Source organism: Cavia porcellus, unplaced genomic scaffold (assembly GCF_034190915.1).
Source record: "Cavia porcellus strain 051 isolate PalLab524CR breed Dunkin Hartley unplaced genomic scaffold, mCavPor4.1 scaffold_3, whole genome shotgun sequence".
NCBI lineage: Eukaryota > Metazoa > Chordata > Mammalia > Rodentia > Caviidae > Cavia > Cavia porcellus.
In genome coordinates, this window is record NW_026947486.1 from 11,785,433 (window position 1) to 11,799,029 (window position 13,597).

At 35.5% G+C, this 13,597-nt stretch overlaps 1 protein-coding gene across 9 annotated transcripts in view; it reads left to right on the top strand.

The window, feature by feature from the left end:
• Usp9x (ubiquitin specific peptidase 9 X-linked) overlaps positions 1–13,597 on the top strand; it is a 128,489-nt gene that overhangs the window by 34,584 nt on the left and 80,308 nt on the right. For all 9 annotated transcript variants that reach the window (XM_063245721.1, XM_063245720.1, XM_063245723.1 and 6 more), the window contains exons 4-8: positions 4,391–4,470; positions 7,219–7,331; positions 9,139–9,357; positions 12,995–13,110; positions 13,275–13,526. In XM_063245721.1, the coding sequence (XP_063101791.1) occupies positions 4,391–4,470; positions 7,219–7,331; positions 9,139–9,357; positions 12,995–13,110; positions 13,275–13,526 (780 nt within the window). The remainder of the gene's footprint in view (positions 1–4,390; positions 4,471–7,218; positions 7,332–9,138; positions 9,358–12,994; positions 13,111–13,274; positions 13,527–13,597) is intronic.

Sequence of the window (13,597 nt, forward strand, 5' to 3'; positions counted from 1 at the left end):
ACCACTGTGCTATGTCCTGATATCTTCAGGACAGTTGTCTGTGCCCTCAGATCCAGTGCTTGTATACAAACTAGGACGGAACAAGTTCTGTCCAAGCAGAGTGGTGCGAGTAATAAGGGTTTTAAGTCCTCATACACTATTAGCTTTATCTTCCGCTGTTTTTTTTTTTAATCTTTTTATTTTATTATTTTATTTTTTTGGATTCCGCTGTTTTTCACTCTCCCAGGATGAACTGTGTATTTTTGGGTCTCCCCAACACTTATGGTTTTATATTGGGGGGCAACCTGCTATTTACCTAAGTGTTTCTGAACTTTCTCACTCCTGGACTGGATTTCTAGTTATATTTCTTCACTTATTAAAGCCTGTCTGTTCAACCTATCCATAAATACTGGTCCAATTACCCCTATTACTCTCTGGTTCCCTTTCACATCGAGTTCCATTTTCTCATATTTGATTTTGGTCCATATAACCTTCTTCAGGCTAATTATATTTCTTATAAAGAGCCTCTCGGTGGACCCTACCTCTTGATCCACTCTGCCTGTGGTTCTCTTTTCCCTTAAGTTAGTGTATCTAGGCCATCTATATTAGAAATTATATCCAACCTTCTGTGTCTCATTTCTGTTGTGCTCTTTTTCTGTCATTAGTTGTCTGTCTCTTCATTTCACTTTTTGTTCCATTTGTTGGGGCTTCTCTGCCACTCTTCCTGAAATCCTTGTGCTTTTCTCTCTCTTAAGAATGTCCTGTAGTATTCTCTGTAGAGTTGTATTGGTGGTTGTAAATTCCCCCAGTTCCTCTTTATCTTGGAAGCACCTTATTTCTCCATTAATTTCTAGGGACAGTTGTGCAAGATATATCAATCTTGGCTGGAGATTATTGTCTTTCAAGGCTTGGATTATTTTGCCCCACTCTCTTTGTGATTTGATGGTTTGTGCCGAGAAGTCTGCTGTAATTCTGATGAGTTTTCCCTTGTAAGTGATCTGTTTCTTGTCTGTGACAGCTTTTAGTATTCTGTTCTTATATTGGATTTCTGGAATCTTGATTATTATATGCCTGGGTGTAGTTCTGTTTTGATTGTAGGTGGCTGGAGTTCTGTATGCCTCATACATCTGAGCATCTTTTCCTTTGTTTGGGAAGTTTTCCTTAATTATTTCTGTGACTACCCTTTGCAGTTCCTTTGTTTGTACCCTTGCTTCTTCATTCACATTCTTTATTCTTAAGTTATAGATCCTCTTGTCATCTTTGTGTAAGAAGTTTTTCCTTTCATGTTCCCACATTACAAACCTGTCCTTCAATTCAGATAATCTATCCTTAGGTTCTTTCAAGCTGGTATGCCAGTTTATAATAGAGTTTTTAATTTCCTGGTAATCTCTTTGAACCTGCTTCATGTATTCTATGTTTTCTCTGTATTTTCTCCATCAAACAATTCTCCCCTTTTTTGTGTTCTTCCATTCTACCATCTGTTTTTTCTTGGGAGGTGCTTAACATTTCTTTAATTCTATTTGTATCTTGCTTTATTTGGTTAAATACTTCACTTTTGAACTCGTCTGTGAGGTCCTTAAGATAACGCTTTATGTCCATTGGTGCCATACCTGATATTGCATGTTTTCTGTCCTCATTCTCCTTTGCATTTACCTTTCCTGCATCAGTGTTCTCAGGATTGGGGACTGAGGACAGACCCTTTCTTGTTGCCTCCTCGTCTCATATTTTTTTGTTCCTTCCATACAGGCATATATAGGAGGCCCAATTTCTTTCTTTGCCTGAAGTGTGCTGACAAGGTGTTCCTGCCCACTGCAGTGTACCAGGAGGTACAGACCCGCACAGCTTATGTTGGGCCCGCCCCTCCAGGTCAACCTACTGAAGGCGTCACTGCATTAGGATGCACTGTCAGGTGTAGGGACTTGGTTAGGGCTAGCCTATTGGGCCTCAGTCCATGGTGTCACCCAGGTCAAGTGCTCCTCCCACCAATCCCGCTGGAGAAGGGACTATCTGACTGAAGTCAATGCAGCCCCTTGTTCTGGCCAGTTTGCCCAGTCCCAAAATGTCGTCTGATGGAGCCTCTTTGTCTATGGAAGGGTTTTTATTCATCTCACTCACTGCAGGTCGATGCAGGGTTCTCTGCTAGCTCTACTCTCAGTTCAGTTTGCTGATTTCCGCTCTGAGAGCATTGGTGTCTCCAGTGAGTTGAAACTAGTGGGCTATCCTGGCTACGCCAATTCAGGTGTGGCAGCAGCAAGGTACCCAAACTGCGAGTACAAGCAGCGGCAGCGAGACTTTAGCTGTTCCAGTCGTAGCACCAGGACTGTATTTTTAATTGGTTTCTCTCAGCTTAGTTGGTTCCTGGGTCGGCAGGGTATATGTCCCTCTGTTTGTGACTCCCCATGCTGTATTATTTTTTGGAATGTAAGTTGACTATCTCAGAGAGCCTCTGTAGCTGCTGTTATCTATCCGCCATCTTTTCTGCTCTCTCCTGGTTTTAGTTTTATAATGTATGTCAAATGTAAGAAAAACAACCACGTTTCTCAGCATTGTGCCTGATAGTAGATAGGAAGAGTAAAGAGGAATATTGTAGTGACCCCACTGCCACTTCGGTTGCCTCACATCTTAGCCACTGCCAAGTACTTTGCTTTTTAATTTAATAAATGAAGGGGTGTTTTTAGATGAATGAGGATCCTAATTGATGTGTTTCTGAAGTAGAAATGGAACTGTGCCATTTCCTTTTTGTAGAGTTTATGAAGCTTTCTTTCTCATTAGCAGGTTACTTGCTCAGTGACTTTAATAACTTTGAGATGGCCTTCAGATAAACTAGGTTATGAGAAGACTGAATTACTCAAAGCTTGTCCTTTGTGAATCCTGAGTGAAACTTTATGCTTCTGCACAAGGCAAGAAAAAGACTGTAAGAAAATAAGAGAAGACATGTCAAGGAGCCCCATATGGGTATGGTCTTCCTTGCATCCATGGGGTGGACAAGGAAGCACTAGACAGGTGTGACATATTCCCCTGACCTGCAAAAAGGAAAGTAATGAATACGGAGTCTTACAGACACTTATTTTACCAAGTGTTCTTCATTGTGTTTTCACTTTGTGTGCATGTCAGGGGAAGTAAATACCCTTTGCATTTAAAATATGAATGAATAGGTATGCATTGTCAAAGTAGAACTATATTATGTAGGTAGGTTTCTCTTAATTTCCCTATCACATGTCCCAATCAAAGTTACTATTAACAATTAGTGGTACATTTGAGCAGATTCTTTGTGTTTAGTATTGCTACAGATACAAGATTCTTCCTATAATTTGTAACTTGTTTTCTTTCCTTCATTTATCTTGCATATTTTTCCTAATAGTTAAGTCATAAATTTTAAAACAATACATTATATATGATTCTGGAAGCTACCTATAGTACAATGAGTTACAATGAAGAATGATATAAATGTGTTTGTAACAGCTCCTCACTGTTCTCTATAGCAAAAATATCAAAACAGAAGATTGTATGGTTGTTTTGCAGTTTTAACTGGTGGTTGTTGCTTGTTGTTTTTGCTGTCTAAACAGAGGACTACATGCATGTTATCTTTAAGGAAAGGAAAATATAGGATTCTTAATGTAAATAAAAACAATGGCAAAGATAGATATATTTGTTTTTAACTATATGGTAATGGAATGCCTTTTATTAAATTACAGGGCGTATTTTGTCAGCTCTTAGGACAGAGATTAATAAGGGATAAATTGAAGAAAGCTACCTCTTTTAGGAGGCAGTGAGTGAACGGGGTGTTGATTTAGGAGGAAAGGGTTGGAGAAGGATGGGTAACTAGAAGGTTGGCTCAGAACTGTACTCAGCGAGAAAGCATCACTTGTGTATAGGTTGCATCCCTGTTTGAGGGAGGAGAGGCATCTGTGGAAACATGGAGGCTGCAGACCCCTATGGCCCACTTAACCATCAGAAAAAATCAAAGAATTACGATGAATGGAGGCATAAATCATTTCCTTGCTTCCTAAAAAGTTTTTGTACTTTGTGAAGAAGTTCAAGACATGTCTCTTCTAATCTATCCTGAAATAACCCTTTCCTGTGAACTTTTAATTATAGGCATCTGATACATAATTAGCTGATAATTATTATAGTACTTTGCTATACTTTATTGAAATGAGTTTTATTCCCTCTCTCATTAACGTGTCTTTTGATTCATGGTATCTTTAAGAAATTCTGTTTGTAGACACAATTGATGGTGCTCAGTCACATAAAGCAGATATTCTGCCAACCTGAATCTTTTAATACAGTACTTTGTTATTTTAGTATAATATTTTCACAGCAAGGTAAGTAATTATAATTAGCAACTCATTTATAGTGCCTCTTACAGTCATAACCAGTAAGCATCTTTTTATTTTATAAAAACTCTTAGGCCTCGATGGGTGGTTCCAGTTTTGCCGAAAGGGGAATTAGAAGTGCTTTTAGAAGCTGCTATTGATCTTAGTAAGAAAGGTAAGTTTTGATGTTATCATACTTTCCATGATGTATGCTACTTAGATTCATAGTTTACTTTATTTCTGTTTGCTAGCTGAGGCTTTTAAAGCCTTCAAGGATGTTTATGAACTCTGAACACATTCAATTTGTATATATATTCATATTTCAAAGGAGCAGATCTATTGTTTAGTCCTATTTGTAAAAGGGTTGTTAAAGGTTACATTTTATTTTGAAACGTTACAATATAAAATCTAGCAATACTATTATTCTGTGTTTAGAGTGTATTAGTCTATTTTCTTTTAATTTCAACATACGTAAAGATATGGACAGCTATTTCGAAGAAAACGAGAGACATTATTGCAGCCATTATTGACTTCCCTCTTGTCTGGTCTTGAAAACCTAAAATGCCTTTATCATCCTGTTCTGATCAGTTTAGTACTATATTGTTCAGTATGTATTCATTGTGTGTGAAGATATGGACAACTATTTGGAAGAAAATAAGACACAATGTGATAGTGAGGATCTCTGGTGGTCTTGCTTTGCAATCTATGTTTCTTAAATTGTTTTCTTATGATCTGTTCTGTTTAATTTTACCCTCTTTAAAATAAAAATTTAGAAAGAAAGAAACTAGAGTCCCATCTGTTTTAGGGGAAATGATAATACATGAAAGAACATATTACAATTATGTTTGGTACTCTACATGATGAATGGGGAGGACTTCAGATGTAGCTGGCTTTGTGTGCATATTTGTCCTGAGCCATTTCTGGTCTCAAAATATGCACTATGTAAACCTACAAATTGTGTACACTTGCCCTTTATGAGGCAAGTGTACAGAGGATCTCTGTACCTAGTAGAATCTTGTCTACTAGGGTTGATCCTAAGGGTTGCCATTTTATTAATACTGTTTTAAAATTAAATTACTTCATATGCTTTAGTTTCTTTGAAACAAAGTCTTGCTCTATAGTTTCTGCTCACTTTGTACTCACTATGTATTTCAGGTTGACCTTGAACTCTTGGCAATCTTCTGCCTCATCTTCTCAAGTGCTGGGTTACAGGTGTGCAGCACCACACCTAGTCACTACTTGTGATTTTTTTTTAAATGCACAGAAATGGTGTGATTTTTTTCCCCCTCTAAAACACTTGAAAGATGGGATTCTGTTTAAAAAATTTTTTTAAACTAATGAGAAGAAATTATTCTTATATTCAATTGTTCAGAAGTAAAACAATGTAGGAATTAATAATGGTTTTAAGTTACTTTGTTCTATTTCAGTTGTAATGGAATTAAATTTATCAGGACTACTGTAATACTCTGATTTTTAAGGCATGAGAGATCAAGATAAAAAGCAGTAACATTTTGTTTTCTGAATAGGGATCACCATGTGTGTTGACTGTTAACTGTAACAAATACCTGAGGTAATGAGCTTACAGCTCACTGCTTTGGAGGTTTTGTTCCATGTTACATTGGTCCTGTTGCTTTGGGCCCATGGTGAAACTGCATGTCATCATGGTAGACCCTGTACATTGGAGGAATGTTACCTCCTGGTGGCCAGAAGTACAAGAGATGGCGAAAGATAATGCTGTCCCAGGATTACCTCTTGAGAGCGTGCCTCCATGTCCCAAGACCTTCCTCTAGCCAGTGGTGGTGAATCTATGGCACAAGGACTATAGAGGGCTGTTTGTGTCATTGAAAATTCTAAAAGGTTCACTGTCACTGTCTAAAATAAAAGGTTCTACCTCTAGCCGGGCGTGGTAGCTCATACCTGTAATCCCAGCACTCGGGAGGCTGAGGCAGGAGGATCATTGTGAATTCAAGACCAGTCTAGGCTGCAAAGTAAGCTAAAGGCCAGCCTGAATTGCACAGTGAGTCCCTGTCCCCCCCCAAAAAGTTAACCAAATTATAATTGTTTTCCACTACTCAAATTAATTGTTTATTTATATATTTTAAATTTTTTTCCACTTGTAATTTGCTTTGAGACACATACTTTTAATCCCAGCATGATCCTGAGGCAGACGGGTCAAAAGTTTGAACCCTGCCTACACAACTTGGCAAGACTTTTGTCTCAAATTTTAAAATGGGGGCTGGACATGTAGCTCAGTGTTAGGGCCTTAGTTCAATCCCTACCAAGTAGTGGGACAGTGGGACTCCATAAATGGAATAGTTATTCATTCTGTCTTGAAGAGTTATGGATGTTCTTTCTGTTTGGTAGCAGATGGCTCTATTATCTTTTGAAATAAAATACAATTCAGCAAAGATAGAAGTATATAAGCATTCAGACAGGTTAATAAAATTCATCTTATTTGAAAAAACTTATAAGGATGTGGATACTAAATTGGTGATTTATGGACAAGATTTTAAAAATTTGTGAATGTTCTTTAAGGTTTATTTTCAGTGAGTAAAATGCTACGAAGTATTTAGATTCCTTACCACATGTTGTTGACAACCATTTTATGTTTAGGATCCAATGTCATAAAATTTAATGTTTCCAGGTAGCATCACTAGGTTTAATACATCTTTACATAATTAAATATTTTAAAATGTTGAGTATTTTTCTTTGTGAATCAGTTTATCTTATATAGTATAAGAATTTCAAAATGATAATAACTTGACAGTATTATTGCCTTTTACATACTGTAAGCGCCTCCCTCACTCTGCATTTGTGAGATGTCATTGAACAGTATCAAGTTTTTTATTATTTTGTTTTGTATATTTGGACATTGTAAAACAACTGGAGAAATACTTCGTTTACATTGTTTTTCTTTTCATAGGCCTTGATGTTAAAAGTGAAGCATGTCAGCGATTTTTTCGAGACGGGCTGACAATATCATTCACTAAAATCCTTACAGATGAAGCAGTAAGTGGCTGGAAGTTTGAAATTCATGTAAGTCTTGCATTTGACTTTAAAAGATTAAATTTACATAGCAGTCTCTAGAGTAAAGAAGGAGATGGTTGGGATCAGGTATATTTGGGTACATTTTGATCCATTAACTGAATTAAAAATGAAGCATTTAAAATATTTTTTTCCACAAATCTATTAAAGGCAGCACAGTCAGTAAGAATGAGCATGAGCTGAGTAAGGTGGTGCACGCCTGTAATTTCAGCATTTGGGAGACTGAGATAGGAGGATCACCATGAGCTCAAGGCCAGCCTGGCTACATAGCAAGACCTTGTCTTAGAAAAAGCATGAGATTTACAGTGAGAAAATTTAGTCTTTACGGGTTCACAAATGTCTTGTGACCTTCAACATTTCATAGAAGATATGATACTATCAGTTGTTAGATGCACCATTATTCTATGTACGATTAAGGAAGAAAACCACCCAAGATAGGGAATATAACACAGTTGAGACACCAAAAGGGTTAGTGTAAAGATACATGAAAAATATGCTATTCATACAGAAAGGGACAACAAAGAAATTTGAATGTTTCAGCTTTGGCACTTGGTACAGGGAGAAAAAGTGATCTAAAAATTTAAACCATAAGCCAAAGTGGGGTATTGAAAGTGGTCTCAGTTGAGTGTTGTCCTGAAGTGACAGTTGTAAACTCAGATCTCTACAAATACTTCATTACCTCATTGATTATAAAATAAAGTCAGATTTCAGAAATCTTAAAAAGAAAAAATATTTGTGTATTAGGCTTTTTAAATGTTGTAATTTGTCCAAGTCTCTGTTCCTTGTTTTACTGTGAAAATGGTCATAAGTTGTAAAGCATCTAATTTTTGTGATCTATGAACTTTCCCAGCTGTGATCATGGCATAAAAATTCTGGGATCTTCTGATTTACTGTGTTTTATCGTAGGTTGTACACAGCTGATCAAAACTACAGTGAATGTTTAATTACAAGACATATTGCCATTACTCCTCATCAAAGAACTCAAAGTTATCTTTCAAGTACATTCTTGGCAGTGTGTCTTTTACTATAACAAAGTTTTTTTAAAAAATAATTTAAACAGTAACTGTATATTTTGATCATCTGTTACACGTAATAGGTTATATTATGGGCTTAGAAATGGAGGGGCTGGGGATGTAGCTCAACAGCATAAGCACCTCCCCTTGCAAGCATGCAGGTCATGAGTTGGATCCCTAGTACCAAAAAGAAAGAAAGAAATGGAATGTTTGGACTGGGCATGGTAGCACACACCTGTAATCCCAAAACTACATAGTGAGACCCTATTTGCAAAAAAAGAGTAAAAGGGAAAGCAAATTTGAATATAAGGATAGCAAAGCTACTCCATTTTGGATAATTGACATATTTTATAATTGCTGCTTGTGGTATACAAATTCCAAACAGGATGTGGTAATTATTATCTTCTCTATGGGTATAAGGCAAAATTGGTAAATTACAGCACCTGCTTTGTTTTTTTGTTTTGTTTTGTTTTTTTGGTGGTACTGGGGATCGAACTCGCAACCTCATCCTTGCCAGGCAGGCGCTTATGCTGTTGAGCTAAATCCCCGGCCCCACCTACTTTGTTTTTTAAGCCACAACAAAAAGCTTTTGAAAGTAGGTACCAAATAAAACAAGTAAATAAATGCTAATGTTTTTCAATAATTTGATTCCAGTACCAGTGCAATTCAGTGTAATTCAAAATAAAAAATTGAGAAGTCATTATAAGATAATCTTACAAGATAATATTTATGTTTGAAATTGCAATGTTTTGATATTCTAAACACCTTTCTCCCATGTATAACAGAGATGTATTATTAACAATACTCATCGGCTAGTGGAGTTATGTGTGGCCAAGCTGTCCCAAGACTGGTTTCCACTTCTAGAACTTCTTGCCATGGCCTTAAATCCTCATTGCAAATTTCATATCTACAATGGTACACGTCCATGTGAATCAGTTTCTGCAAGTGTTCAGTTGCCTGAAGATGAACTCTTCGCTCGTTCTCCAGACCCTCGATCACCAAAAGTGTGTTGGTTTGTTATATTCAAAATTAAATCTTACAGTTGTTTTGCTCTGCCATAGATCTTTCAGTAATCTGAACCTCCTGTTAACATAGTGAAGAGTAGTTTCATATTACTCTTAAGGAGATTCTGCTTAAATTTTGTTACAGATTTTTTTTAAACCAAAGTTGTAGTATTTAGTTTCTACTACTCTAGTTTTTCTGTGTTGAAATAAAGTATAATGGTTAAACTGACTTTGAGACTTCATATGAAAATAAGATGGAATGAGGAACCTTTTTCACAGCCATAGCATTGTAGTTCAATGTTTATGGCTATCTTTTTTTTACGTTTCCCATGTATAGTTAATACCTATTGTCTTCTGACCAGCATCTTTGAAAATAGTCATCATTTAGGTTAACATCAAATGGATCATATTTTTCCTTCATAATAAGAGTAGATTAAAAGGTTGATTCTTTGATTAAAGATCAGCGTTGACCAGGAAGGCCATTTTTCACATTCTAAGATTTAGACCACAAAATCAAGTATATCCTGTAAATGCATATCACAGAGGTAAATCTTTAGAAATTATAAAGCTAACTAAATTTTTTCTTTTTTTCTTTTTTTTTTTTTTGGTACCAGGAATCGAAAAGCTAACTAAATTTTTAAAATCACTTAAATACACAATTTTTTTGTACCTAAATTTAAACTTCCTTGTATCAGTATAAGCAGATTATATACTTTTTATAAATCCTGTACACTTAAAAATATATATATCCTTAGGTTTCTTCTAGCTGGGTGTGGTGCCAGTACTCAAGAAGCGGAAGCGAGAAGATTTCTGAGTTTAAAGCCAGCCTGAGCTCCCTCGTAAAACTGTCTCAAAAAGAAAAGTTTCTTTTAATATGTAATTTTAAAATTTTAGAAGTTAGGTGTTTTTGGTATTGTAGATCTTGCAGTTTTCCAACAGCCAGAAATATTTGAAGTCATATACAATTCTGGGTTTATTTTTTTAGAAGCTGAAATCATCAAAAAGGTGTTGAACTTAGAAGTGACAGTTTATGCTATTTTCCTGTTCATATTGGTGCCACTAGGAGTCTTACTTTTGCTTAAGTAGATCAGATTAATATGAAAATAAAACTCTAGGATCTCTAAAATCAAAACTTCCATCTATACTCACATTTTTTTTCTATAGTAGTAGGGATTGAACCCAGGACCTCATACATATTAGGCAGGTGGTCTATAACTGAGCTATTCCCCCAGCTGTCTTTCTGTTTGTGACAGGATGGCCTCAAACTTGGATTTTTCTTGCCCCAGCCTCCCACGTAGTTGGAATTACAAGCATGCACCAACTTGCCTAACTTTTTAAAGAATTGATTAAAAGATGTATTTGGCAGAATTTTCAACTATAATATATCCGTAGATGTATATAAGCACCAAGATACAATGTGCTGAAGGAAATGTAAAGCCCATAAATTTTTTGTCTTATTCTCCAATGGTGGTATAGGTTAAAACATCCTTCTTTTGAAATGCATAGGACCATACGTGTTTCAGATCTGGGGTTTTTGTTGTTGTTGTTCAGATTTTGAAATACTTACATAAATAATTCACTGGTTGTATGTCCCTAATCCAAAATTTTGAATGCATCATAGTTCACAGTTTTGGGTTAGGGAATATTTTTGAACTATACTACTTAATCATCCTCTAGGAGTTCTGGTTAGGTCTTCTGTTTCACCATTTATTTTCTTTACAGTACAAACCCCCTCCCCCAATTACATTTTATGGCCTAGTGTTTGAACCTTGACAGAACTAAAGCTGTCAGGGCTGCCTGTGAGAGAATGATTTGTCTGACTGGTAGCATCTCCTCTGCCCCCAACCTCCCACCAAGATAGTTGAAGAAGTTTAAATGAGTTTTTATTCAAAATGTTAAAAATAATTTAGTAAAAATTAGATTGAGATAAAAGGTCTCAGGTAGCCAGGCATGGTGTGGTGCATACCTGTAATCCCAGCACTTGAGGCTGAGGCAGGATTGTCGCAAGTTTGAGGTCAGCCTGAACTGGATAGCGAGACCCTGTCTCAAAAAGATTTAAAAAAAGGGAGTTTGTAATAGATGAAATTACATTTGGAAAATATGACAAGCTGTAATGTGTTTGATCATTTTTATGTAAAGCAACTGATCTGCCCCTTCAAGTCTTAATAGCTTAGATCCAGATAAGATTTTTTTTACAGCTGCTAAAGCTAGCTTATAACTACATTTCAATTAGAAGCATTCATAATACCTAATCACAAACATATTTCATGTGAAGAAATACATAAAGATTAGCTGTGGGTATACTTGCTATTTTATATATATTTATATATGTATATATAAAAATAAAACACTTAAGTATTGAGTATTAGTCCAAAAATCTCATCTTCAGTTAAGGGGATAAAACTATATTATGTAACTAGCATGTACTTTTTTAGAATTTCTGAATCCCAAAAAGGATCTGGGGAATTAATTTTAATTGTTTTGAAGAACGTTACCAAATAAAAGTTAAAGAAATAATGAACTTATGTTGAAATGTGATAGTGGACTTAATAGAGAATTTAGTTGCTTTAGATTATCATAAAATTACTAGCTACTATATTTTGCTAAAAGAAATATTAATAGTAAAACTTTTCTTTATCTTTTTTCCCTCATTCCTAGACTTTTTTGAGTAAGTATAGAATTATTCTTAAGGCGTAGTAGAGAATCTGCATCTTATCCCCATGTTATTCCCTCGGGGTGTCTTAAGATGTGGCCTGTTAGAGGAAGGATTGTCTTAGGCGCATTAGATATATTGAATACTTACATAACCTTTTAATGCATCTTAAATTTTTCCACATAAATGTGCTTTTAACTACGCTGCTGTTACCTATGCCAGTGTGTTGTACTTTGAGTTACTGCTCTTCCTTAAAGATGTTGAAAGACAATCCATAGTGTTGTACACTGCTTGTTCTAAGGTAAGAACTGGTTACATTCATAAAAGTCAGCAGAAGTATCAATCAGCATGTTCTCCTTAGGTACAGCAGACATTATAAGTGCCAGGGATAATAACAACTTAGGGGTTTATGGGTTCCTTTTTCTTTTTTGGTAGTCGTGGTGCTAGTGATAGAATCCAGATCCCTGTGCATGGTAGACAAGCCTTCTACCACTTTATCACAGTCCCACCAGGGGCTAGTTTATAATTGATAATTCACACTGAGGCTTCAACATTATTGTGGTTATTGGAAATCTTAATATTTACAACTACAATAAGAAATGAATTCAGAACTCACTACATTAGTTACTAAGTAGCTTTTTCTTGATTTTTTTTGAAGTCTTTATCTCCTTAATTATTTTAATACAGAGTGTTTTCAGGTACTAATGATGGGATCATTGAAATAGAAGTGTGGTTTCTAATTGTTCACTAACTGTTGATATGAACAGAGCTGTGTCCCAGTGATCTAATTTGTACTTGTGAATGAGCTGCTTCTGTCTCACAGGTGGGATTCGTGTGAACATAATGCATAACATAATTTTAAAGTCTTTTCAAAGATTGTTTGACATAGTCTGAATTTATTATTTCTAGTATGTATCAATCAAGATAGTATTGTTTTCTTCCCACAAGCAGGAAGTTAAAATTTTTTCACTAAATGTATTGCAGGGTTGGCTAGTGGATCTTCTCAACAAATTTGGCACTTTAAATGGGTTCCAGATATTGCATGATCGATTTCTTAATGGATCTGCATTAAACGTGCAAATAATTGCAGCCCTCATTAAGTAAGTTATGTTTTAAGTGAATGTTCATTGTAGTGTTCAAATTGGAATATTATTGCTTGATTTTTATTGAATTATTTAAGTGTGGGTTTAATAAATTCTCAAGCGTGTATTCTCAATTGTTAAGAAATTGAGTATTACAGGTTTCATATCTTTCTTCATTGCAGACCATTTGGGCAGTGCTATGAGTTTCTCACTCTTCATACAGTGAAAAAGTATTTTCTTCCAATAATAGAAATGGTTCCACAATTTTTAGAAAATTTAACTGATGAAGAACTGAAAAAAGAAGCAAAGAATGAAGCCAAAAATGATGCCCTTTCCATGATTATTAAATCTTTGAAGAATTTAGCTTCAAGAGTTCCAGGGCAAGAAGAAACTGTAAAAAATTTAGAAATATTTAGGTTGAAAATGATACTTAGGTAAGTTACTGGTATCTCTTGAAATAGTCATGTATGTGGATTTTTTGAATCATACTTACCACTTAATTTTG